Source organism: Chiloscyllium plagiosum, chromosome 29, assembly GCF_004010195.1.
Source record: "Chiloscyllium plagiosum isolate BGI_BamShark_2017 chromosome 29, ASM401019v2, whole genome shotgun sequence".
Classification (NCBI taxonomy): Eukaryota; Metazoa; Chordata; class Chondrichthyes; order Orectolobiformes; family Hemiscylliidae; genus Chiloscyllium; species Chiloscyllium plagiosum.
The window spans coordinates 3,854,188-3,881,637 of NC_057738.1; the positions used below are offsets into that span (position 1 = coordinate 3,854,188).

The window sequence follows — 27,450 nt, forward strand, 5'->3', positions numbered from 1 at the left end:
GTTAATAAACTCGAGAATAGATTCCCTACAGTGTGGAAACAGGCTCTTCGGCCCAACAAGTCCACACCGACCCTCTGCAGAGTAACCCACCCAGAATCATTTCCCTCTGACTAATGCACCTAACACTATGGGCAATTTAGCATGGCCAATTCACACCTTTGGACTGTGGGAAGAAACTGGAGGAGAATGTGAAAACTCCACACAGACAGTCGCTGGAATTGAACCTGGGACGCTGGTGATAGGAGGCAGCAGTGCTAACCACTGAGCCACCGTGTCAATCTATTGATCACTCTAAACTTTCCACCCAGCTTTCATTACAAAAACAAAAATAATCTTCAATTATCATAATAATGAACACAAGTCAATATTAATATATCCTGTTAAAATGCACTTCATCCTTTTTATTGATTAGTTATATGCATGTTATGTTTAGGTGAACAGGATAGAACTGCAGAAGCAGATAGTCAAAATTTCAACATTAAATGCAAGGAATTTAAAAAGACCTTAAGGCAGAAACAAAAGCCACATGCAAACTAAGCAGCAACTTTAAATTTTAACCAAAGAAACTGCAACCATTGCCATTATACTGAAATAGCAGAGGTTCAAAGTTAATACTGTATTACCTCTCAAAGGTAAAAATAAGAAGAAAATTCAAGTATTTTAGTAAATGTTTGCTTTTCCTGAAGGAATGAATTCCACTGGGAAAACTCCTCATGCATCTGATGTCTTCTTGCACCTCATGATACGTGAATTTTCTGCATCTAGGAATGTAGATGTGGATATTGATTACCAAGGAAGACTTACTGCAGCACTAAACCTAAACTCGTGCATATACTTGCGAGCAGGGTTCATCGGGTAGAGTTGTCACAAAGCCAAAATGTTAAACGATTTCTCTTCACAGATACCGCCAGATTTGCCATGTCCCAGGAACCCCATCCAGGACAAACATATAAACAGAAAGCAGGAGACAACAGCTTCGCTTCACTTGGAGGTCGCCACTGATGTTACCTAGCCAGGTAATGAAACGTCTGGATATCAAACCTACACCCTACGCTTCATTTTTGTTTGATTTCCAGCATGCGCAAATTCTTTTAGTTTTTCTTTTGGAATTGAAAATCATGTCCAGTTTTCTCATTGTTCCTCATTTTGCTGAAGTAAAATTTACCACCTTTAGTTCTGCCCAGGCTCAAATTTACGAACCAACATGATTCTGAACAGAGTCTGGGTATAGACCAAAACATGTGACATTCAAACCTTGAAAGGTATTTCACTGCCCCAATTTATTGCAAATTAAGAAATAACAAAATGCTACCCCATTTCCAATAGCTCAAAATTATGTTTCTAGATTTAATATCCAGAAGGTCAAGACATTTTTCTGCTAAATTAGTAAATGTAAATTAAACAGTGGGGTCAAAGAGTGTGGTGCTGGAAAAGCACAGCCAGTCAGGCAGCATCTGAGGAGCAGAAGAGTGTACGTTTCAGTCAGAAGTCTTCATCAGGAATGGAGAGATGGGGGTAGGGGTTGGGGCAAGTGAGCTGAGATATAAATGAGAAGGGTTGAGGCGTTCTTCCTCTAGGTGTCAGGTGGCTAGAGAATTTGGCGGTGGAGGGGGCCCAGGACTTGCATGTCCTTGGTGGAGTGAGAGGAGGAGTTGAAGTGTTCAGCCACAAGGTGGTGGGTTGATTGGTGTGTGTTCCCTGGAGATCTTCTCTGAAACGTTCCGCAAGTTGACGTCCTGTCTCCTGAATATAGAGGGGACCACATCGAAAGCAACAGACACATCAGAGGTGGTGTTTGGATGTACAGATGTGGAAGGATCCTTTGGGGCCACGGACGGAGGTGAGGTGGTGGTGTGGGCGTGGGATGTACACATCTTGCAATGGCAAGGGAAGATGCCGGGGGTGAAGGGTGAGTTTGTGGGGGCATGGACCGAACAAGGGTGTCTGAGAGGGAATGGTCTCTGCGGAATGCTGATAGAGGTGGGGCGGGGTCCAACTGCATGTGGTGGAAATGGTAAAGGATGGTGCGTTGTAACTGGAGGCTGGTGGGGTGGAAGGTGAAGAAGTGGGGGGTGGGGTTCTGTCAAGGACCTACACCTCCCACTTAACCTCCACAGAATTAATCATAAGGCTTTTGTTGTGCTTCTATACATAATCTACACCCTTTCCACTCTTAGTATGAAATTCTGCAGAGCCAGGTTCTATGAAATCATGGACATCAAGATGTGAAACTATACTGGTTGAAACAGCTGCACTATGCACACAATTCATTGGTGCAATTTTCCAGAACCACTGGGAACCAACAGATCATTCCTTAAGTGGTTTTGCTATGACATTAATCCCAGCATTAGCAAATGACAGTTTATCAAATTATTCCTGAACAGTCATGAGCTATGTTAAATTAATTGGAAACAATATAAGCAGATGCAAAAATGTGACTTTTCAATTCTTGCTTTTTTCCCTCTGGAGATGTGAAAACATTACAAACTTTTCTCTTCACTTCTTAACCAGCTCCTAGAAGCATTTTTGCTTTAAAGCAAATATCCTTGAATCCAAAGATATTTCTCACAAAGAGCAATATTTGAACTTGTACAATACTGCAATTATGAATGCTTTGATAACAATTGTGATTGCTCAACAGAAGAGAAAAATTTGATTGAGGAAAGTAAATAAAAGTACAGTAAAATAAATGCAAAACATTTTAATACAAAATTTACAGGTGCAATCCTTAATTTACATCACCAGAAGTGATAGACATTTTATCAACAAATTTGGTAACAAAATTAAGATTTGATATATTACAGTACAAACTTTTTACACTTTTTTGAAGTAAATTAATACATAAAAATCTTGATTAAGGCATTCAAACCTTCTCAAATGATTGTATCTCTGCTTTTTATTTAAATCACTACGGCTCCTTTTCCTGATAACTTGAAGATGAAAACCAAGTTCCAGTGGGCGATTAAATTTCATACCCAGAGACGATAAAATCCAAGTACTATGGTAAGACAGGTGAAAACGGAACCTACAAGGAAACACCCATCAAGATAAAGATCAATAGCAGATTTTAAATATACACCATTTGAATAGCTTGACAGTTCTTCAAAAATGAAAATTAATTTAACTTGTAATTAATTAATTACATCAGGGATCATCCTCCACATGCGGAGTACTCATTTACTTTGCTAAAACTGGTTCTTTATTCCGATAAATGAATCATCGACCCATGAAAATCAGTGCCTCTGATTCTACCATTGGAATAAAGGAGACAATTTTGGTAACAAACAGGAGAAACAGCAGACATGTAGCATATTATGATTTGAACAAAACAAGCCACAAAGTGAAAGTTCTTTAACCAACATGTCACAGATCTTTAAGACGTCTGAAAATATGATGACTACGGTACTGATACTATCAAAAATATTCTTGGAGATTACAAACAATTCAAGTTAACAAGTACATCTGAAAACAATCTTTTGCCTGCTTATCACATTTTACCATTTGCAAGATGTACTGCAGTAGCCTATCAAGGTTCCTTAAAGGTATGCGCCAAATCTATGGCCTCTACGACTAGAAGTAGTAATGCAGATTGATTGGAACACCACCTGGAGTAGTGGTCCCCTCCAAGTGAAACACATCATTCTGGCATGAAACCTTATCACCATTCCTTCAATGTCACACAAAGTTCTGGAACTCCCTTCCCAACAGGACTAGGTGTGTTTCTTCAGCCCAAGGTGACAGCTCACCAACACTGCAATCACAGATGGGCAATAAATGCTGGCCATGCCAGCAATGTCCACATCTCATGAATAATTGTGAACAATTTTTTTTTTTTTAAAAGTAACAAGCAACTAGTATAAAAGTACCTTTCTTTCAATCATTCTTTATTTGTATCCCACCTAATTTCAGTGCCAGATATGCTACAAACGTTGTGACTAATGTACACCTGATCACCCTCCCCCACATCCAGGTGCACATACCAGAATTTACAACTTGTACAGTAATTGCTACCAATTTAATAAACAGTTTTCTTACCTGCTAAATATTTAATTGTGTCAAGTTTGTGAGACTCTAACAGAGTTTTCAGTCCTGCTACTTCAGTGTCTATCTTTCGATTTATTTGAGTCACAGCTCGGTTTTGCTGTGAATGCTGTAAGTTAGGTAGGAATCACATCAAACCTCTGGCAGTGACATTAGACAGTTTATATAATAAAAATATTATGTATATCTATTGGTGTGCTTAATGTCAGAGACCATTATGAACAGAGTCAGGAACTGAACTACTCAATAGAGTGTCAGCTTCTAAGTTCAGGTTCAAGTCCCACTCAAGTTCAAGAATTTGGAAACAGATATCAAGGTTGATACTCCAGTGCTTAACCAAGGAAGCACTAAACTATCAGAGGTGTCATCTTTGGATGAAAGATTAAACAGAGGACAATCTGTCATCATATAAAATTTTTTTTAAAAAATTCCATGGTAATACCCCAAAAGGTAGGGTTTTTTCTTCCTGGTGTCCTCACCAGTACCTTTCCCTCAATCAAGATCACAAACAGATTTGATCATTGCTGTTGATGGATATTTTGAGCAAATTGGGTGCCATGTTACCTACACTCCCATGCTTCAAAAGTAGTCCACTTGGCTAGAAGGTGCTTTAAGACATTCAGGATCATGAAAAGTGCAGTACAAAAGTAAGTCTTTCAATTCTAGCCCTCAATTCATGAAAGGCAGTAAGACCGTGCAAGGTACAAAATGTAAAATTAAGTTTTCAAAGACAATTCTCACCAACTCAACTATATCAGCTCTGGTTTCCAGTACTCTCCTTTCATGCCCCGTTAACTGTAGAGACAGATAAAAAGTGTCACAAGTAATACTGAAAATAACACCAGTAGTAGATTACCAAGTACAAATAAGAGCTGTGTTGTTTAGTATTGGTGTCTAGATGTTTTATCATGTTAAAAAAACTGACAGCTTCTATGTAAACAAATTAGTGTATTAAACTATATTTAAACAATGCTCTCAAGGACATTACATCATTTTGCAACAAGAAGTGAGAATACATCATGTTCTTTAGAAAAAATAAACTAAAATTCTTATAGCTGTATTTGCTATGAAAAGGTCCATTGAGTATTACACAATGTGTTCTAAACTTGGCATACATAGTTGCAAATGTAGTGCATCAAATACTTTGCTCCCGGCTGACAGTAAATTCTCTTCTTGAAAGCATGTCATCACTCCCATGTCTCAGATTATTAATTTTATATACACGGTACACACAGAAATGTTGTCAGATTATTTACATGAAATTAATTCAAATCTAGTTTATATGGAAAAGAGAATAAATACCATCAGGCAACATAAAAGCATAAGTCAAGTTTATTAATTATAAAATTAAACAGTAAATCAGCAGATTTCACTTAATTTGAGGCTTAGGTACAAAGACAAATGGGATACCTTACTATATCTAATAGTAGGAGACAGTGAGGTCTGCAGATGCTGGATGGGGATCAGAGTCGAGTGCGTGGTGCTGGAAAAGCACAGCAGGAGAATCCATGTTTCAGGCATAAGCCCTTCATCAGAAATGAGGCTTGGGTATCGGGGATGAGCCTCAATTATGATGAAGGGTTTATGCCCGAAACATCAATTCCCCTGCTCCTCTAATACTGCCTGACCTGCTGTGCTTTTCCAACACCACACTCTCGACTACATCTAATAGTATCACACAGAACATACATAGCACTAGCTTCTATCTTTTAACTATCACACCCATCAGCTATAAGAAATTTGTATGGGGAAGTGGTGAAGTTGATCAGATAAACTGCAAAATGGAAGTCTCCTTTATCCTCAGAATCAACATCTTCTTGCTACAGAACCAAGTCAGCTTTAAAAGGGTGAAGCTCTTTTCTCTCAAACCTGCTGCAACAGAAATTACTATGTAAAAATTGTCAAAAGAGAAAACAGTCAAATCTGTAAGAGAAGGACTGATTATCCTTCTCTCAAGCAGTTATGGGACTAGTCTTCTTCCTCTAAAAACTAATTCACTTCCTTCAAGATGTTGATACTCAAGTCTAAAATATAAAATGCATCATGGTAATGCTGGGCACCTTATGTATTAGTTATGACATGCCTAAAATCAAGAACATTATACTGCAATTATACAGCTATTTAACACATTTAACTCCGACTGGTGCTTACAGCCAAATTAGGCTTTTAGGTGTGTGGAAACAGAATAAATCCTCTGTCTTACTCTCCTCAGTCAACATATATTTTCTACCATGAGCCATTAGATAATAATTAAGTTTGGTAACACAAGACGATTTTCTCTTATCAAAGATGCTGAGGCGATTTGCAACAACCTTACTAATATTCAGACTGAGATCAGTTAATTCACCATTAAACATTACCTAAACTTGACTTTCCTGGTCTATATGGCTCCGTTCCAGATCAATAGTGTATTTACCATAGCCATTAGTAATGGAATCCCAACATTGTTAAACACAGATAACATAACAGATAAGGGTGTCGCTTATAAGCCTCTTTTTGTAACTAAAATTGTGGTTTTACAAGATGGGATTCAAGTGCTGATGGGCTGAAAGATAATAGTGGAAAAGTGCATTCCACTTCTCAATCAGCCAATGCATTACAATACTTGGGATGAAACTTCCAATCACTTGTTTACTATTCTCCATGTCCCTGCCACCAAGCCCAAGATCTTTCTTCGCTTCAAATATGCTCTCTGGAGTCATTAAGGACTTTTCTTTAAATTCACCCAATGAATGAATAAGATAAAAGGAGATTTTGCAGATCCAGAGATTTGGAATAAAACAAAAAACAAAGTGCTGGAGAAATTCAGCAGATCTGGCAATGTCTTTGGAGCGAGAGACAGTGTTAATATTTCAACAGTAATGGCTCTCAGAATGAATCAGCTAGCTAGATAAAATTAAAATCCTGTCTAAAGCTGAAGAATAATGAGCACATACAACATTTAATTCCCCTAAAGAATGAGGATTTTCATCAATTAGCAAACTCTGCCATAAACTGCAAGACTGGTAAAGTTAATCAAGCAATTGTGTCAGGAGGGGTTCCACACAAGGAAATTGCAAAAGGTTTGTTTGACAGTTTACTAAACTACTGTCTTCCCAAAGCTATTGGTAGAATGATGATATCCACCAATAAAACTACGTTGGCACAGCAAGCAGAGGCTCCCTAAAAAACTTGAGCTCTCTGTCTAAACATTAGTGATTAATTTTTGTCTTTTCAGTATGCAATGCTTAAGCACCCTTACTGTACATTCAGATAAATAAGGAACTCAAGTCACTGGTCTTTGAGAAAAATGGACTTTTGAGATGAGAGGAAAAAAGGATTCAATATGCTCCAAGTTTAAAGCAGGGAAAAAAATGACAGATTTACTTTGCTATTCCTGTATTAAAAACAGGTTTTAGCTACACAACTAAAGGGTAAGGTATTTATATAAAAGCAAGAAAAAATCATGATATATAAAAGCACAACTTCCCATTTTTGCTTAGAGATGGGAATATTCATTCAGTCCCATATGGTCAAGCCTATGCTAAGTGAGGGAGAAAACATCCATTTTTGGATTACTCCCAAGACACAAAGTTTGATACTAATTGAAACAGTTGCAAACAAATCTTTTCATTCAACTTCAAAATACAAAGGATTTTGTTATAATCAAAGAAATGAATATCAGAGCAATTAATTAGTAGAGGAAGATGGCAACATAGTGGCAATGTCATTGAACTAATAATCTTGAGGCCCAAGCTAAAGGCCTAATGACACGTTTGAGTACCATTATGATAGATGGCAAAATATAAATTTAACTAAAAAAGAATTACAATTAAAAAGATAACCTAATGGTTATTGTGTAATCCCAACTGATTTTCATAAATAACCAATTGGTTCAGTAATGTCCTTTGGGAAGAATCTATTGCCCTTATTTGGTCTGGCATACTCCAGCCAGACCAAAAAACCATAGTTGGCCCTTAACTGCTCCTACGAAATAACTCTAGCTAGTTACACAGTTCAAGCAGCAACTGGGGACAGGCAACAACAGCTTGCCCAGTCAAACAATTTTTTTAAAACTATATAGATAAATATATCACACATTTTTAAATAAAGGGGTCTTGTACACAGAACCGTGAAAAATTATGCTTTTCACTTCTAGTTCATATTTTTAATCTTAGATTTTCACTTTTAGAACACATCTCCATACGTGATCCCAATGACAACATCTTCATAGTGATGTCATGTCTGATTAGAGCAGTGAGACATGTGACAGATACTGGCCTCTAAAAGGGCAATAGACAAAATAAAATGAACACTGAAATGATGGATCAAACTATTGAAATATACATACTATTTGCTTTTGCAGGACAACAAATGCAAAAAAAAAAAGATGGACAATAAAAATGTCAAAGGACTTTTTTTCTAGGTCACGTTTATGGAAATATAAGTACTACCTCCAACAAAAGCAGCCTGGGTCTACCATTCAACATAACTAAGCACTAGTTAGGAAATCAAACTAATCTTCATTACATGGCACAGTTACTGGATAGATTTGCTGAACTTTAATGGAATTGCTGGGCTGGTGTAATTCCATCTTCTAATATAGGGAGAAATGAATAACTGAACTGGAGTTGATGTGCATTAGGACACTGAGAAAGTGTCAACATGCATTGTACATTTGCAGAAAGTTTAAACTGCTGAACACCAGTTTTATCTTGTATAGACTGCTCTCCAATTAGGAGAAGGTGAGGACTGCAGATGCTGGAGATCAGAGCTTAAAAAAAAGTGTTGCTGGAAAAGTGCAGCAGGTCAGGCAGCAAAGGAACAGGAGAATTGACGTTTCGGGCACAAGCCCTTCTCCAATTGCCTATAATAGCGGACTGAGATGACCATAAACATACAGACATGGACTGCTCGTCCCAGATTTACTGGTTTTCATACTGATGTACTTTAGAGTATTTCCTAGGAGATGTAAAGTATGCTCAGGAGTACAACTCTAAATTAAATTGGCAAAACACTCCAGCAGAACAGCAACCAAAAGCTCCCTACCACTCAACACTCTCCAGTAATCCTGCCCCACAGAGTCATAGTCAAAGAAATATATAGCACAGAAACAGATCCTTTGGTTCAATTCAACCATGCCGACCAGATATTCTAACCTAATCTATTCCCATTTGCCAGCAATTGGCCCATATCCCGCTAAACTCTTCCTATTCATGTACCCATCCAGATGCCTTTTAAATGCAGTAATTGTACCAGCCTGCACCACTTCTGGCAGCACATTCTGTACACACACCACCCTCTGTGTGGAAAAGTTGCTCCTTAGGTCCCATTTATATCTTTCCCATCTCACCCTAAACCCATGCCCTCTAGCTCTGGACTCCACACCCCAGGGAAAAGGCTTTGCCTATTTATCCTATCCACGTCCTCAATTTTATAAACCTCTATAATGTCACCCTTTCAAGTTTCATAACATCCTTCCAATAGGAAGGAGTCCAGAACTGCACACAATATTCCAAAAGTGGCCTAACCAATGTCCTGTACAGCCTCAACATGACCTCCCAACTCCTATACTCAATGCTCTGACCAATAAAAGGAAAGCATACCAAATGCCTTCTTCACTATCTTAGTGACTCTACCTTCAAGAAACTGTGAACCTTCATTCCAAGGTCTCTTTGTTCAGCAACACTCCCCAGGACGTTACCATTAAGTGTATAAGTCCTGCTCTGATTTGCTTTACTAAAATACAACACCTCACATTTATCTAAATTAAACTCCATTGGCCACTCCTCAGCCCACTGGCCCATCCGATCACTTCAAATAAAGCTTGCCCATCATCTCTCCCCATCCACACCTGACAACACCCACCTGCCTATCTTTTTCCCATTATACAGGTGCGTGTGCGCTCCTGTGTGTGTATAGGAGATGTCTGCAGTGGTGGATTTGAGAAGAACATTTATAACACCGCAAGTTTGCAGTTCATGACAAGGGGTCGTAGCTTTACTGTTGTTTTATTTGAAACTGCCTTCACATGCTGATTGCCACTCATCCAAACTGGGCCCAATACATAGATCCGAAGCTCAAACCTAAAGAGCTAAGTGGGTGGTTTAAACCTCAGTCAGCAGCATGCCCTTCCACTCTACTGAATGGAAATCTGGGTCAGTATTGATCATTACTTTTAAAGAAAATGTGATGTTCTTATTCCAAATTTGACTTTTACTTGATTCAACCAGTGCCACCTGTCTCACTATTTTTCGATAATTTTCTGATGTCCTGTTTTCATAATCAATTACAATTTTATACATCTTTCTCTTCTCCTTCTAAAGAGATGAAATTCAAGATTCTGTTCCTTATTCTCATATCCAGTATGATGGATAAGCATCAGCAGTCGTCTTTGGAACAACCCAAATTCCTTAATGTTGCTTTGGGCCTTGATGACCAGAATGTGTTCAAATTGCAGCATATCTACAGCAACATATAGTTTCAGTATGATTCCTTTTTGACTTGTACTGTTTTCCATTCAGTTCAGCATTTCAATTGATTTATTTGACTGCTGCTCTTAATCATTATTTTTTTTTCTTCTATATACAGATTTTTATACATCTCTCTCACACACATATACACACACACACACAGAACTCTTAAATTTAAATCTCCCATCGTTCCAGCAACCTACAAAATGATCAAGCTACAACCTCAATCAGCTGTCTCCAAGATAAACAATTTGCAAATGCAACTAACTTGCACGAGATTTAGAAATGCAACTAAATTAGAAATAGGTAACAACCCTATATAGAAATGCCATTCAACATTACCAGCCTTCAAAAGTTAAGAAAATCTCAACAAAATGTGCATTCAGCAACAAAACATAACTTACCATTTCTTGAACTCTACTTTTTTCCAAATTCATGTCTAATTTGTTGTTTGATGATATCTTGACAACTTCATCCTAAAAGAAACATTTCAAAACAGTAGCGTTAAAAACAGGAAATTGTTGAAGTTTGAGACAAACAGCTTATTCAAATTCAACTGCATTTTGACAATTCCTGTTTGCTTTGTTAACTTAGGAAAAGCTATGCAATTTTTGTGTATCCTAAAAGTGTTTTAACTCCAGAGAGGACATTCAGTACTACTGCTGTACTATGGATTTTCAAATTTTCATGCCTCAGTATACCTAATATTGACTTAATAGTCCAAAACAAACAAGGTGAGTAGGTAGATTTGACACATCTTTATCACGATCAAATATGACAGTGGAATAGGCTTGAGGGACTGAATGCCTTAATGCTGCTCTTACAAAGTTGTAGCTACCCTTGCAGGACTCTGAAAATACTCAAAGATAGTACACAATCTTTTGGAAATCTTTGATTTTGAGCAGTTAAAATTATATTTACAGAAGAAACAGTTAAAAAAAAACCTGTTTATAGGTTGTTAAGCTTGTTTTGTTGGTTTGCGATACAAAATGACGACAACAGCAGCATTAGTTCAGTTTCCACACTGTGTGAGATTACCATCAACCTCTCTCCGCACCTGAGGCATGGTGACCCTCACTGTATTCCTTCACCACCTCTAAAGAGAGCGCAGCCCCATGGTCTGGTAATATTATGGTGACCTTGCCTTTGAGTGCACATGTAACACCCATGTTTAATGGCATATCTTGGTAGACAACTTCCATAAATCACACCATCATACAAATTATTCCCCTGACAACTAAGTAATCACATGGTATTGTATATATACTAGATTTAACAACAGTGGGCAGCATGGTGGCACAGTGGTTAGCACTGCTGCCTCACAGCGCCAGAGACCTGGGTTCAATTCCCGCCTCAGGCAACTGTCTGTGAGGAGTTTGCACATTCTCCCAGTGTCTGTGGGGGTTTCCTCCGGGTGCTCCAGTTTCCTCCCTCGGTCCAAAAATGAGCAGGTTAGATGAATTGGCCATGCTAAATTGACCGTAGTGTTAGGGTCTGGGTGGGTTGCTCTTCGGAGGGTTAGTGTGAACTTGTTGGGGCGAAGGGCCTGTTTCCACACTAAGTAATCTAAATCTATCAAAGCAGATGCTTATAGCAATAAGCTTAAAAAGAGAACAGCATTATAAACTACAAAATTGCCCAAGGCAGTCTTAGAAGTTCCTTAGGAAGCAGCACAGTGCCTCAGTGGCTCACAGTATCAGGGACCCGGGTTCAATTCCATTCTCAGGCAGCAGTGTGAAGTTTGCACATTCTCCCCATGTTTCCTCCAGGTGCTCAAGTTTCCTCCCACAGTCCAAAGATGTGCCGGTTAGGTGGATTGGCCATGCTAAACTACTCAGTGACCAGGGACATGCAAGCAAAGTGGGTTAGCCATGGGAAATACAGGGTTACAGGGATAGGGTAAGAGGTTGGGACTGGGTGAGATGCTCTTCATAGGGTTGGGCCAAATGGCCTCCTTTCACACTGTAGGGATTCTAAGAAAGTACGCAAATTTTTCTATGTCTTCTCTAGTAATGGCTGTGATACAACAACGTTAAGTGAAATACTGAACTGTCCTCAAACAGCAAGTTTTTGCTTTTCTGCACCTGCAAATGAAATGTAACCAAGAAAACAAATCTCATCATTGAGCAAGAAAGCAAAGCTTGAAAGTGCTGAACAGCTATGAAGATATTAAAAAAATCATAAAAAATGCTTTGAGTTTTTGGTCGTCTTGGTGCTCTTGGCTGTGTACTGTGGTACCTTGAAAGCTTTATATAAAAAAAACTTTGATTATTATTTTTATTACTTTGGATAAAATTGTCAAACAGCCAGTGTCTCCTCATCTCGGAACTGAATGACACTCTTATTTTTAAACTGTACTCCCAGTTCTGGGTGCCCCAACTGGGGGATCATCCTGCCTGCATCTATTCTTTCTATATCTTTAAATATTTTGGAAGTTTCAATGAGATCATCTCTCATTCCTTGAAAATTTGCCCAATCTCTTCATGGGAAAGTCTCGTCATTCCAGCAACAAATCTGGTGAAACTCTGCTTTACTCCTTCTATGGCAATATCTTCAATTGAAATAATGAGACCAAAACCATTCACTGTACTCCAAGTGCTATCTTTGTCAAGCTCCTATCCATTTGAATTATAGGGAGAGGCTGAACAGGCTGGGGCAGTTTCCCTGGAGCGGAGGCTTAGGAGTGACCTTATAGAAGTTTATAAAATCACGAGGGGCTGCCAGAGGAAGTGGTGGAGGCTGGTACAATTGCAACATTTAAAAAGGTATCTGGATGGGTATATGAATAGGAAGGGTTTAGACGGATATGGTCCAAGTGCTGGCAAATTGGATTAGATTAGGTTAAGATATTTGGTCAGCATAGTCGAGTTGGACCGAAGGATCTGCTTCCATGCTGTACACCTCTATGACTCTATTGGAGCAAGACTTCACAACTCAAAGCCTCTCGCAATAAAGGCTGAGATTCCATCTGACTTCTGAAATAGCTTACCGCACCTGCACGTTGGTTTTCAGAAACTTAGGGCCATGGACACCCATGTCACTTTGCACATCTATACTTTCCAATTTCTCACTACAAGGAGAACTCTAAATCTATTCTTCCTACCAAAGTAGAAAACCTTTCATTATTGCACATTAAATTATATATACCATGTTCCTGCTGCATTACAAAGCCTGTCAAAATCCTCCCAAATGTGTTATGATAATGTAAAATAAAACATTGCTTAGCTTTCTGTTAAATGCAAATCTGGAAATATTAAATGTGACCCCCATCTCTAAATCATTGATGTATATTGAAAACAGCTGAGACCCAAGTACTAATCTCACTAGCTATAGCCTGCCAATGCGAGAATGAGACACTTACTTTTCCTGTTTTCAAACGGTTAGCCAATCCTTAATTCATGCCAGTACGTTACCTTGTGTACTGTGCGCTTTAATTTTGTGAATAAACTTCACATGGTGATTTTATGAAAAACCTTCTGCAAATTCAAATATCCTATATCCATCAATTCTCCTTTATCAAGTTCATAAGCAACATGCTCACAATACTCCATTTGTAATGGTCATTTTAGCAAATAATGTAATTTCCCTCCCTCCATAACTATCCATTTATCACTGAAACAGTAGGAAAAATGCTACTATTCATGTAAAGCTAATTGATCTGTTGTTCCTTTGATATTTTTCCTTCTTCTCAAATTTGTGGTGACATTTGCAAACTTCCAATTTGCAGATGTCATTTCAGAATCTGTTGAGTTTTGAAGGATAAATCACAGTGCATAAACTGTATATCCACGGTCTTCAACACTGAAATGCAGAACATTACATCCTTGGGACTTAACTTTCAGCCCCATTAATTTTTTTCAGTAGAACCTTCTCACTAATTTCCTTTAACTGCTCCTTCTTTCTAGTCACCTATATTCCTAATTTTGGGAAATTTCTTACACCTGAAAATTGACAAAGAATCAATTAACTTCTCTGCCTTTTCTCAATTGCAGATTATAAATGCTGGTAACTCCACTTTCAATGGATCTATATCTGTGGAGCCAAACCGTTCCTTTTTATATATCTATAGAAGCATTTGCAGTCCAGTTTCATGCTTTTGCTAGATTACATTCATTCTATTCTCCCTTTCCTAGTCAGTTTCTTTGTCTTCCTTTGCTGTATTTTAAAACTTCTCAATCCTCAAATCTATTACTATTGCTGGCCACACAAGTTTTTTCTTTTAATATTATTGTTATGACACAGGGTGAACTCTCCTGCTTAATTTAAAACCAGCAACACAAAAGATTTATCCTGTGCATCAATCTGTAAAAATTTGAGAGGCCAAGTATTATTCAAAGTAAAACTTAACAACTTTATTCCTTAAAGTATAATTTAATAATTAACTAACCACTATTTACCACTCCATCATCTAACCTATCGTTTACCTTCTCTCTTCCACAATACGAGTCCGATAAAACTCCCAATTAAGATTTACAAAATAAAACTTCTCAAAACCAGGCAGCCTTTGGTTCTTCTAGTTGGTTCTTCTTTTCTTAGGGATTCTGCTTCACAGGTTACTGATCAATAAAGATACCTTTAAGAGAGCTATTTTTCAGGCAGTCTTTTTAAATGCTGGTAGCTGGGCATTTCTCCTCTCAACTGTTCAATTTTCCCCAGTCATATACCCCCCCCCCAAGCATCAGATCGTGTCACTGGCTTTTGAGATTGTCAATATAGTAAATTCAAACTGGATTGGAGTTTGCTATTTTTGGGGGTATAATTTAAATTGATTGGCCTAATTCAAATTTGTTTTGTCATTTCCAGACAACCAGCTAATTTAGCTTTCGACCAAGAGTTACATTGTTACCTTATTGAGAACATTTGATTCTGTAAGGTAGCTCTACTAGCTTTTAACACTCTTAAAAAGGTATAGTACACCCACATCTTCACAACATTATACAATCCTTAACTTCCTTTGTCAGCCACAATTGACTGAGGTATTTTACACCTTGAAGGAATGTATACTTGCTGTCAGCCAAGTTCTTTAAAGACTGTCCACTTATGTACAGTCATGCCTTTTGATGTATGTCCCCAATTCAACTCAGCTAACTTGTGCCTCACAGTTCCATAATCTCTCTTATTCAAGTCCAACACCTTTGCTTCAGACTGAATTCTCCACTTTCAAACACCTGTAATTCTCTCATATTAAGGTCATTCGTCCTTAAAGGTTCTTTTACAACACAATTAATTTTAATGACCACATATCCACTAAGAGGGGAGTTAATACAGCACATCATTTGCAGCTTTGTAATATTGTAACTTTCCTAACATTTTGAACATCCACAATACATGCTTGTTCCATTCTGACAAAATTTCAAACCTTAAATTCCGCAGTGGATTATTCCATAGTATGATCAAGCACTATTATACTAGCTAGACAGTGAGGGAGGGAGAGACAGAACTGTAGAGATTGCTGCATTTGCATAGCACTATCATCTGTTTCAGAAATGCTCAAAATGTTGGTTTCCAGAACATATCCAAAATATAGTTTTGCTTAAGAAATATCTAAAATCATTACTCAATTTCTTTAAGCAAAGATTTTTACAGCTTTCAATCTATCCAGTCAAAACTTTTGTAAAAAAACCTTAGAAAATGAACTTACCACTAACTGTTTTTTGAGCTGTTGCAATTCAATTTTCAGTTTCTGAAAATAAACATTTCAAATCAGCATTTTCAAAACATGCAGTGAGGTTTAGGGGCCGCAGATAGAAATATTATTTTACATCATTCCTAAATACCATTAATCATTCAGTGCTATAAACTATTAATCTCCAGATATCAAATATCATAGTGCAAGTTGGTGGAGTTGGCATGTCGACATAAAAACATCTACCTTTACATTAATATCCTACTCAATTAGTCTTCCAAATGCATAATTTTGACACCACTCACTACTGGCAGGATAAGGTTCATGGACATCATGTTGCATCAGTACCTCATCCAAGAGGCTGAATTTCCTGTACTAGGCAAGGGGACAAACATTGGAACAGTTACAGTCTTAACCATAGAAGTAAATGTGAAAATAGGTTTGCCCTATGCCCCAAACAAGTTAAGGAATAAATGTGGTACATATACTTTCATTCCTCTTAGATCAGATAACAAGTAAAGTTGTATTAATTTTGCCTCTCACTGGAGGAGCAAATCAGATTTTGAATTGCTCACACAGTATAGTATAGCACTAGCTCAATTACAAGTTGCCTTGGAATAACAACTCTTTGCTTTTGTGCTCTATGCCCTTGCCAATAATGTGCAGGAATCTACATCCATTATCCACATATCCTGCTATCTACATCACACTGCTCTTGTGCCCCATTTAGAATTTAAAACTGTGCCCTATTGTTTCATGTCACTGTCAGCATTCTTCCAAACAAAATAGAAGAACTTCCTGCTTCTTTGCTTTAAATTTAATCTGCCAATTGTCTATTCAATCCTTTGTCTTTAGATGTTCTATGCTAGATTCTACACAGGTCTTCATGTATCTGAAGTTTCAATAGTCTTAATTTTGAAACTCTGCACTCTGCATAAGAAAGAGCAAGGTTTCCAACCTAAAGTCAGCAAAATTCCACTGCAGTACCAAAAACAATCAATATCAATATAGAGATCAGTAATTGTTCCTCTAGTGTGAATTTGAATTGTTTCATTTTAGCTTCTTCCCTCATGTAAGGGCTTCACTATTTTCATTTTAGTGCATCCTCCATTCCCGAATTTCATATTCTCACTCCTTTTTATTCAGATCTCCCAAACACATTTTAATGATAATTTTAGACTCGACTCCACCTTCCACCATTTTCCTGGTTGAGACATTGTAGTGGCGGAGTGACACTTATCACTAAATAACATATGGCTTGACCCCCTACTCAGACATTTGTTCTCTTCTATAGAGCATCTTGCCTTGTTCTATCCTAAAACTTCATTCAAATGCTTCGAAGTTATGCTTAAGAACATCTTTTGCTTTAAACTGCTGTGGTTCTGTTCGCCGAGCTGGAAGTTTTTGTTGCAAACGTTTCGTCCCCTGGCTAGGCGACATCATCAGTGCTTGGGAGCCTCCTGCGAAGCGCTTCTTTGATGTTTCCTCCGGTGTTTATAGTGGTCTGTGCCTGCCGCTTCCGGTTGTCAGTTTCAGCTGTCCGCTGTAGTGGTTGGTATATTGGGTCCAGGTCGATGTGTTTGTTGATGGAGTTTGTGGATGAATGCCATGCCTCTAGGAATTCCCTGGCTGTTCTCTGTCTGGCTTGCCCTATGATAGTAGTGTTGTCCCAGTCGTATTCATGTTGCTTGTTGTCTGCGTGTGTGTGAATTTGACTGGGACAACACTACTATCATAGGGCAAGCCAGACAGAGAACAGCCAGGGAATTCCTAGAGGCATGGCATTCATCCACAAACTCCATCAACAAACACATCGACCTGGACCCAATATACCAACCACTACAGCGGACAGCTGAAACTGACAACCGGAAGCGGCAGGGACAGACCACTATAAACACCGGAGGAAACATCAAAGAAGCGCTTCGCAGGAGGCTCCCAAGCACTGATGATGTCGCCTAGCCAGGGGACGAAACGTTTGCAACAAAAACTTCCAGCTCGGCGAACAGAACCACAGCAACGAGCACCCGAGCTACAAATCTTCGCACAAACTTCGCTTTAAACTGTCACAAGCTTTTACACTAAAATTTCAGAGAAAAATGATAAATTGACTCAACACAATCTGCAGGACAGTACATTCCAAATAGGGTCAATTGTGGACTTGACCTGCAACTTAATTGCCCAGTGTTTCTCGTAGGATCATTGTACAAATAAAAGTCAGATTCTGCCACAATAAAGGAAACAGATTACTAATAGTTAATACATGTATTCAATAAATAAGACAACATAATGTTATCAGAGATGGTTATGATTTAGAACTCACTGTCCCAAAAATGGTTGAGACATATGTTTCAAAATGAAACTAGGGGAGTACATTAGTTATAAAGAAATACTGGATAGGCTAGGACCTTTTTACTAGAGCATAGGAGGTTAAGAGGCAATCTGATAGAAATTTATAAAATAATGAGAGGTATAGGTACAGTTAAAGGTAGTTGTTTTTGCCCTCAGATGGAGGATTTCAAGACTAGGGTCACGTTCTCAAGGTGAGAGGATAGAGATTTTTAAAAAAGACAAGAGCTTTTTTTTTTAAACAGAGGGTGATTCATGTGTGGAATGAACTTCCTGAGAAAGTGGGTGCAATTACAACATTTAAAAGACATTTGGATAGATACATGAATAGGAAAGGTTTGGATGGATATGGGCCAGGAGTAGGCAGGTGGGTCTAGTTTAGTTTGGAATTATGTTCAGCATGGACTGGTTGGACCAAAAGATCTGTCTCTATGCTGTATGACCATGACTTGATAATGCTCTTCTGAATGAAAGTTTAAAAAAAAAGTACACATTTCACCCTTAATTCTTGTACCAGTTATTTAGTACCCATCTGCTAATAGAAAGGGGGTCTTTTCTTATGTCTAAAACGGCCTGTCCACAGGAATTGAGTTAATACTTTAATGTTGGTTACATTTAAAACTCCAATTTATTTACGTGTGCATAATATGCAGTTACAACCATCTAAAGGGTCTTAACTAATGTGGGTCAGGTTTCTCCCCTTCCATCTCTTATTAGATAGCAAACATTTTACTAGTTTTCAGGGGCTTCTACCACAATTTCACAAGGATATTCTTATCAAACTGTGCAAAATTTGGCTACACCTTTGCTTCTTACTTAACAGGATCTTATGGTGTGCCTTTACAAATCTAGTTACCTTGGGTATGCTATTTCTATGAAGCTTAGAATCATTCTAGATTATAGTTTAAACTACACAACATCAGACTGCATGCACTACTGCTTTAGCCAAAAATCTCCCTCAGCCATTTTATGTCAACCAAGAATTGCTTTCAGCCATTTTACATTAACTAAGGGCTATGTGCAGCCCTAACCCATTGCTGTCAAAAGCTGTTGTAAGTCAGTAAACCGAGGAGCGATAAAGGAACTGACAGCCAACACGTGGGCAGAATTTTTGAATGCATTCTCCATAGATGTGAAGCAATGTGGGAGACCAGTCAGGAATACATTTTAATGGTCAAGTCTAGAGGTTGGGAAGGTATGATTAAGGGTTTCAATAACAGACAAATTGGGAACAGGCAAAGTTGGACAGTACTACAGGACGGAAACAAGCAGTCTTGCCAACTGCAAGAACAAGGTTGGATGTTCACCTCAAGATAAAATGTGATAGCAAGGTTGCAAGTAGCTTAGGTTGATTTCAGATAATTTCCGAGAACAAAGATGTAACTAGGCAATTAAATTTGGAGCATGGACCAAAATAATGGCTCTAGTCATCATAACATTTAATTGGGCAACACTTCTGCTCATCCAGTACTGGATGTCCAACTGATAATTTAGCTACTGTAGGAGTTGAGCGTGATTGAGACGTGTATTATTAGCATTCTTTTAAAAACAGCATTGTGCCTTTGAATACTATGGACATGGGGCAGCACATAGATAGAAAATTGGACAGGTCATCGATAGACCCTTGGCTGAAGCCAGAAGCAACTGTATGGGTATAGAAGGAAGAGAAGTAATTAATGGAGACTGTTATGTTCCCAGCTGATGGTACTACTGGACAATTCAGATCCCAGAATGAAATCAGACTTATAGATCATAGTTTTACTTTGTTAAGTTAATGTGATAGTTAGTTACTGAAATATGCTCAAGGCTGCAGATTTTAATAGAAAGAAGGTTTTTTTTTCTTTTATATAAAGCAGTTATAATGATCTTAATATAAAGATCATTATAACACTATAAATTACAGATACTAGAGTCCAGAGAAATTACAATCTAATTTCAACTATCTGACTCCTTACTGTTTCTTTATGATGGAGACAATTTGATGAGTCCTTTCTAAATCTGCTGAAATGAACATTTCACAATCTGAATGTCTAAGCTTTCTCAGTTCTAATAACCTGAAGATTTCTAACCAAACTCTGCTGATTTGGAGGTATCACAAATTAAACTCCACTGCTGTGGCTTTATATGGTTACCCCACTTGTTGTAAAATGAATAGTAATGACACATTAAAATACAGGGGTCTGCAATCACCTGCCTTATGACAAGTGCTGTTCCAGACTGACTTAGCTTTTAAAAAATAATCACAAAAGTAACTAATACCAATCTGCCTCTATTTTGAAATCCAAGTTTCTTAAGCTGTATTTATATATACATCATATCTTTCATCATAATGGCTGGATACATATGAATAGGTGATAGCAGTTCTCTGCAAATGGACACTACTGGTGAGGGTGTAAAGAGAACAATGGTGTGGTCAAACATGCGTAGAATTAAAAAGAAATGTTTTTATTTGTCAGTCACATAGAGCTCCCTTGTAATTTTGAGAGTTATACTAGGAAGAAATCAGATTGGAGCAAATCAAGTATGGAGTTTAAATAAAAATGGGAGTGGTTTTGGAAGGTGACAATATGAATAAAGACACTGGATAGGAAATGGAATGGTATATTGCAAAGGTGGTGAGATCAAGGCTTTGTTTTTGAGGTAGGAGGTGGGGCAATTTCTAAATCAGATCATTAGAGAGAATAGTTTACAATATTAATTAATTTTAGGGTTAGAAGGATAAGGTAAGAAAACAAGCAGTTTAATGGGAATAGAATCAAAAGGAAGAGGAAATCTTATCATGATCCTTGCTTTCATTTGCTGAGACAGCAGTGATCTAAATCTCATCTACTTAACGTCCAGCTTCAGTCTGACACATACTCACCTCATTTGCAGCTCGTATTGCTGAAAACTCACTCTTCTCCAGTATAATCATATCCTTTTTCACAGCAGTTATGTGTGACATAATCTGTTGAAGCATTACCTCCTGTAGTTAAAATACATTATAGAATAATTTATTAAAAAGAGATAATAGCATTCCAGTACTAACTGATGTAAGGAGAATATTCTGATGAAATTGAAGGAATTATTTAACATTGTAGCATAAACAAAACAGATTAGGTTTTAAAAGACTGCCTTATTCAATTCCAAAATGGTGACTGAAGAGGACTTGATAAGCTTTAAAAAGAACCAGTATGAATTAGTGAGTTTTGAGAAGACCTGTAGCTCAGGTTGAGGTTCTGGATGTAAGTTTGCTCGCTGAGCTGGAAGGTTCGTTTCCAGACATTGTCACCCTACTCAGTAACATTGGTGAGCCTCCGGTGAAGCACTCCTGGTATGGCCCGCTTTTTATTTGTGTTAAGGTTTCCTTGGGTTGGCGAGGTCACTTCCTATTCTTTTTCTCAGGGGATGACATTGACTCAGATCCCATTTACCACTCCCTGAGAAAAAGAACAGGAAATGACATCACCAAAGGAAACCTAAACACAAATAAAAGCAGGTCAAACCACCAAAGTTTCACCAGAAGCTCAATGATGATATTACCTAGTATGGTGATGAAACATCTGAAAACGAACCTTCCAGCTCAGCGAGCAAACTTGCATACAGAACCACTTAGAATTGCGAAGCTAACATAATTTGAATTAACCCATTAATCTGAAATAAAAACAAATGCATAAATTGCTCAGAGCCTTCGGTGAGAATATAGAAAGCATAGTTAGTAAATTTGTGGATGATACCAAGAGTCATGGTAGAGTGGACAATGAAGAAGGTGTTCTCAGTTTACAAAGAAATCTTGTCCAATCGGGTCAATGGGCTGAAGAGTGCCAAATGGAGTTTAATTTGAATAAGTGTGAAGCATTGTATTTTGGTAAAACAAACAAGACTTATACAATTAAAAGTAGGACCTTGGGCAGTATTGTGGAACAGAGACACCTAGGAGCTCAGGTACATAATTCTTTGAAGTTTGCATTACATACATATAGGGCGACTAAGGTGTTTAGCATGTTTGCCTTCATTACTCAGACCTTTGAGCATTATGTTGAGGCCGTACAAGACATTAGTGAGGCCTCTTCTGAAGTACTGTACCCAGTTCTGGTCTCCCTGTTATAAGAATATTGTTAAGCTGGAGGGGGTTTTGAAGAGATTTACCAAGATGTTACTGCGAATAGACAGTTTTAGTTATAGACTGGGACTTTTTTCACTGGAGTGCGGGAGGTTGAGAGGTGACTTTACAGAGGTTTACAAAATAACGAAGGGGGATTTCAAGACTAGTGTGATGATGCTGCTTCTTTAACAAGGTTATGTTGTCCTTGGGTTTTTTCCCCCAAAGTGAGGTTGTAAAGGCAGAGGTTCTGAGAATGTCTGGAAATGGTTACTTGAAAACAAGAGGAGGGGAGTGGCCAGTTCTCCTAGTTCAGGTTTGGTTTAGTTTTAGCAAGCAGTCAGAAAACTGCTGGGGACCTAAAGAAGCAGCTAGTGAAAAAAAAAAGAGGTTTCATGCTTCAACAGAGGTCTTGGTGGACTTTTCCTCTGAAGCCTCTCCTGCCTGTTTTTGAATTTTGCCAAGAGGTGTATTTATGGGATGTTGCAGGGACTAGAATAGCTTTGTTAAGTTGCAATAGTGTCGGTTGGGTTATCAAATAAGTTAAATTAATCTAAATTGTGTTTTTTGTTAGTGTTTCAACCATAGCGTATAAATAAATGGTTTTGCTTGAAGCACAGTGGTTTGATGGTCACCACTATCCTACAGCCATAGCTTTGATGCATGGTTACCAAACAGCTTGCACTATTTACAGATTGCTGATAAGGTCACAGGACTGTAGGAATCCCATCCCATCTCTTGGATTAGTCAAGGTAAGCTTGTGATAGGCAACAGTTGAGAAACTAATATATTAGGGGAAAGGGAGCTAATTTTAAAGGAGAATTTGACCCCCAGCCGAGAACCCATCAAGACCTCCAAGTAAACACTGGCATGCAATTAAGGAAATATAAATGAAGCTGAGGAATTGCAACAAACAGAGCCTGCAAAACAAAAAATCACCACATTGATAAAAGGCCACAAGAAAGCAAACAAAAACTGAAAGAACCATGAATGCTGGAAACCAGAAACAAAAACAAAAACCCTAAACAGTCAATGGACCCGAAACGCTAGCTCTGATTTCTCCACTAAAAAAGCAAATATGATTTCGAATTTACTAATGTTAAAACCATGAACATAAAAATAAGGAACTGATACTAGGTTTGTAAAAGATACTGGTAAAAGAAAGCTACTAATAATCGAGACTAGGAGGGGTAAAGAAATGATTTTATAGAATTGTGCCTCGAGGTTTAATTGAGGTTGACAGGTTTGAAAAATAGGCAAAAGTGAGGACTGCAGATGCTGGAAACCAGAGTTTAGATCAGAGTGATTAGATTAGATTACTTAGTGTGGAAACAGGCCCTTCGGCCCAACAAGTCCACACCGACCCTCCGAAGAGCAACCCACTCAGACCCATTCCCCTACATTTACCCCTTCACCTAACAGCAATTTAGCATGGCCAATTCACCTAACCTGCACATCTTTGGACTGTGGGAGGAAACCGGAGCACCTGGAGCAAACCCACGCAGACACGGGGAGAATGTGCAAACTCCACACAGCCAGTTGCCCGAGGCGGGAATTGAACCATTGTGCTAACCACTGTGCCACCGTGCCACCCATAAGCAGGCTTGAAAAATAGCTTCTTTTATTAAAAAAAGCAGAAAGGAATCACCTGGGATGTTTTTACTCCCAAGTTATCAAACATTTCAAGAATGCACTGTGGGCAGCACGGTGGCACAATGGTTAGCACTGCTGCCTCACAGCACCAGGGACCTGGGTTTGATTTCAACCTCAGGCGACTGACTGTGTGGAGTTTGCACATTCTCCCCATGTCTGCGTGGGTTTCCTCCAGGTGCTCCAGTTTCCTCCCACAAACCAAAGATGTGCAGATTAGGTGAATTGGCCATGCTAAATTGCCCATAGTTTTCAGGAACGTATAGGTTATGTGCATGAGTCAGGGATAAATGTAGAGGAATGGGTCTCAATGGGATACTCTTTGAAGGGTCTGTGTGGACTTGTTGGGCCGAAGGGCCTTTTTCCACACTGCAGGGATTCTAATACACAAAGTAAGAGATTGTGCCCACTGGCAGGACAACCATAATAAAGGGGCATTGAATAGCAGACTTAAAATACTTGGAATAGGATAAATATTTAAAAACAGACGGAATTGAAATTTTCAGTAGATATATACAGCCGAAGAGCTAACAGCAGCATGGATTCAATGGAGTGTAAGGCCTGTTTGAATTGTAATTCAAATTATATACTCTGATGGTTTCCACAAGAACATTAAAGTCCAAAGTAAGCCTCTCAGCAACAAACGACATACACATTCTTAACACTGTACACAGAGAATGGAAATTACTAGAGAAAATAATGTAACTGTTGCCAAGATACCCAAAAGCCAGCCTGGCTTATGTAAACTTCATTGTCAGTTTATCACAAGTGTCTGAACTTTTTCAGAACAGAAGTCTGCAAATACAAAAGCACTGTAGTTTAAAAATAACTAACTCAATTTACAGTGTTAATGATTAACTGCAGGAACTTTTAAAAAAAAATGGGGACCATTTGCTCAGTTGGCTGGATAGCTAGTTTGTGCCACAGAGTAATGACAACAGTATAGGTTCAATTTCAGTACCGACTGAGGTCACCATGAAGGCCCAACCGTTTCATGGCACAACATACCTCATTGTGAACCTCACACTAACCTCATTGTTAGTCATTGCCACTTCTCTAATGAGAACAGTGGGTGGTCCTCTGAAACTTTCATTTCCACTTCAGTGTTTTTAAAAAATTCAAAAATATTAAAACATGGAATTTACACAACTTTTTAGTTTGGAGGCGCACACACTTTGTGGATAAAAATGGTAAAAGGACTAAGACTTAGCAATTAAAGAAACATATGCAGTACATTTTAAAAACATTGTAGAAATAATATAACTTCAGCATCAAGTTTAACTAACAGAATGTTGCCATTATAGTCTGAGGTATTTTAAATCCACTGATTATATTAGAAACCTGCAAAGTGTTGCAGTATCCTTTGCTACTTGCAAACCATAATGACACATTTCAGCTTTCACCTATCAATTAAGAAAACCTGTCTCTTAACATACCATATGACTAGCAGAAACAATAAATAGAAAACACTGGAGACCTGCAGCAAGTCAGACAACATCCACCAGGAAAATACGAGACAGTCGACAATTGTACTCACTGCATATTCCTGTCAGATGCTGACTGACCTGCTGAGTCACTCCAATATTTTCAGAGTTCGTCTCATTTCCAATAGCGGCAGTATTTTGCTTTCTGTATCATTGGGGCTATCTTACTTGTTGAATTTTGGTCGCCATATCCTTATACATAACTTCCATACTGGAGTTCATGACTCTCAGTAGTGCAGCTACCACAACTTCTGACTGCTTACTGCTGAAACCTACAAGAAAAACAGCAGGAAGATGTTTTACCAGGAAAGTCTACTTTAATTAAAGAAATTAATGTAAGATGTAATCAGAATTGTGAAAGGGTGGTGGATCATAAAAATAATAGCTTCCCAGAAATAAAACTCACCTCTCCTGTTGATGCTTTCATAAAATAATCAATTTTTTTCCATAAATCCACAATTCTCAAAAGTGCCAATACAACAAAGTTTCTTATCAAAATTTAACATACCAGCTGGTATGCAGGAATTTTCCTTCATTCTCTCATTTCAATCACAGTATTTTTAATAAGTTAATGCAACACCATCTCTGTCAGAGACATTTAAACAGCAACTATCCTCTCCACCGACTATATGACTGATTTTAAATTTCCTTTTCTTTTAACCATCTAAGTTAGTTACAGCTGCTTCTAAGTTGATAACAACTTTGGCTGGCCCAGCATGAAAATTAGAGCACAAAATCCATACTGTAGGTAATCTAATCTAAATCCAAAAACTGAATGAAGTACTGCCTTCCCATTGTTTTTAACAGTCTTGTATTCATTTGTTACCGACTGGACGCCCATGACCAGTGGTAGTTGTTTTCCAACTGGATGTACATGACCAGTGGTGTTGGTTCCACTGTTGTCCTTCATTTATATAAAAGACTTGGGTGAGATGATAGGAGGCATGGTTAGTAAGTTCGCAGATGACAAAATTGGTGGTTTGGTGAACAGGGAAAATGTTATTTAAGAGTAGAGTGGGATCTTGTTCAACTGGGCAAGTGGGCCAAGGAATAGCACACAGTTTAATTCAGATAAATGTGAGATAACGCATTTTGGAAAGACACTAGGACAGGACTTACATACTTAATGGTTGGGCTCTGGAGTCAAACAGATATCTAGGGGTGCAGGTGCCTATCCCAACACCACTCAAGAGACTTGATACTATCCAGGGCAAAGTAGCCCACTTAATTGGCACTACATCCTCAAGCATCTACTCCCTCCTACACTGGTGCTCAATACCAGCAGTGGGAACACCATCTGCTTCAAGTTCCCCTCCAAGTCACTCACCATCCTGACTTGGAAATACATTGCTGCTTCTTCACTGGTGCTGCATTAAAATTCTGAAATTCCCTCCCTAATGGCACTGTAGGTCACTCCAAAGTAGGTGGACCACAGAAGTTCAAGGAGGCAACGCATCACCACCTACTCAAGGGCAATGAGAGATGGACAATAAATGCTTGTTAGCTAGCAGCGCCCACATCCCACAAGTTTGCAGGTGACTCCAAAATTGGAGGTGTAGTGGACAGCGAAGAGGGTTACCTCAGATTACAACAGAATCTGGACCAGATGAGCCAATGGGCTGAGAAGTGGCAGATGGGAGTTTAATTCAGATAAATGTGAGGTGCTGCATTTTGGGAAAGCAAATCTTTGCAGGACTTATACACTTAATGGTAAGGTCCTAGGAAGTGTTGCTGAACAAAGAGACCTTGGAGTGCAGGTTCATAGCTCCT

General features: G+C 38.4%; 1 protein-coding gene across 3 annotated transcripts in view; it reads right to left on the minus strand.

Moving 5' to 3' along the window:
* Window positions 1–364: 364 nt before the first annotated feature.
* LOC122564330 (mitochondrial calcium uniporter regulator 1-like) overlaps window positions 365–27,450 on the minus strand; it is a 35,157-nt gene continuing 8,071 nt past the window's right edge. The window contains exons 3-10 of one of the 3 annotated variants that reach the window (XR_006315872.1): window positions 25,849–25,952; window positions 21,329–21,430; window positions 16,135–16,176; window positions 10,898–10,969; window positions 4,783–4,836; window positions 4,036–4,150; window positions 2,870–3,025; window positions 365–761 (exon numbers count right to left, since the gene is read on the minus strand). Coding sequence is in view for 2 of the 3 variants with exons in the window: in XM_043719047.1 (XP_043574982.1) it covers window positions 2,970–3,025; window positions 4,036–4,150; window positions 4,783–4,836; window positions 10,898–10,969; window positions 16,135–16,176; window positions 21,329–21,430; window positions 25,849–25,952 (545 nt within the window). In the remaining variant the exon portion in view is untranslated. Of the gene's footprint in view, window positions 762–2,686; window positions 3,026–4,035; window positions 4,151–4,782; window positions 4,837–10,897; window positions 10,970–16,134; window positions 16,177–21,328; window positions 21,431–25,848; window positions 25,953–27,450 lie in introns of those variants that run through there. The other 2 variants (XM_043719047.1, XM_043719048.1) reach the window with 2 other exon arrangements.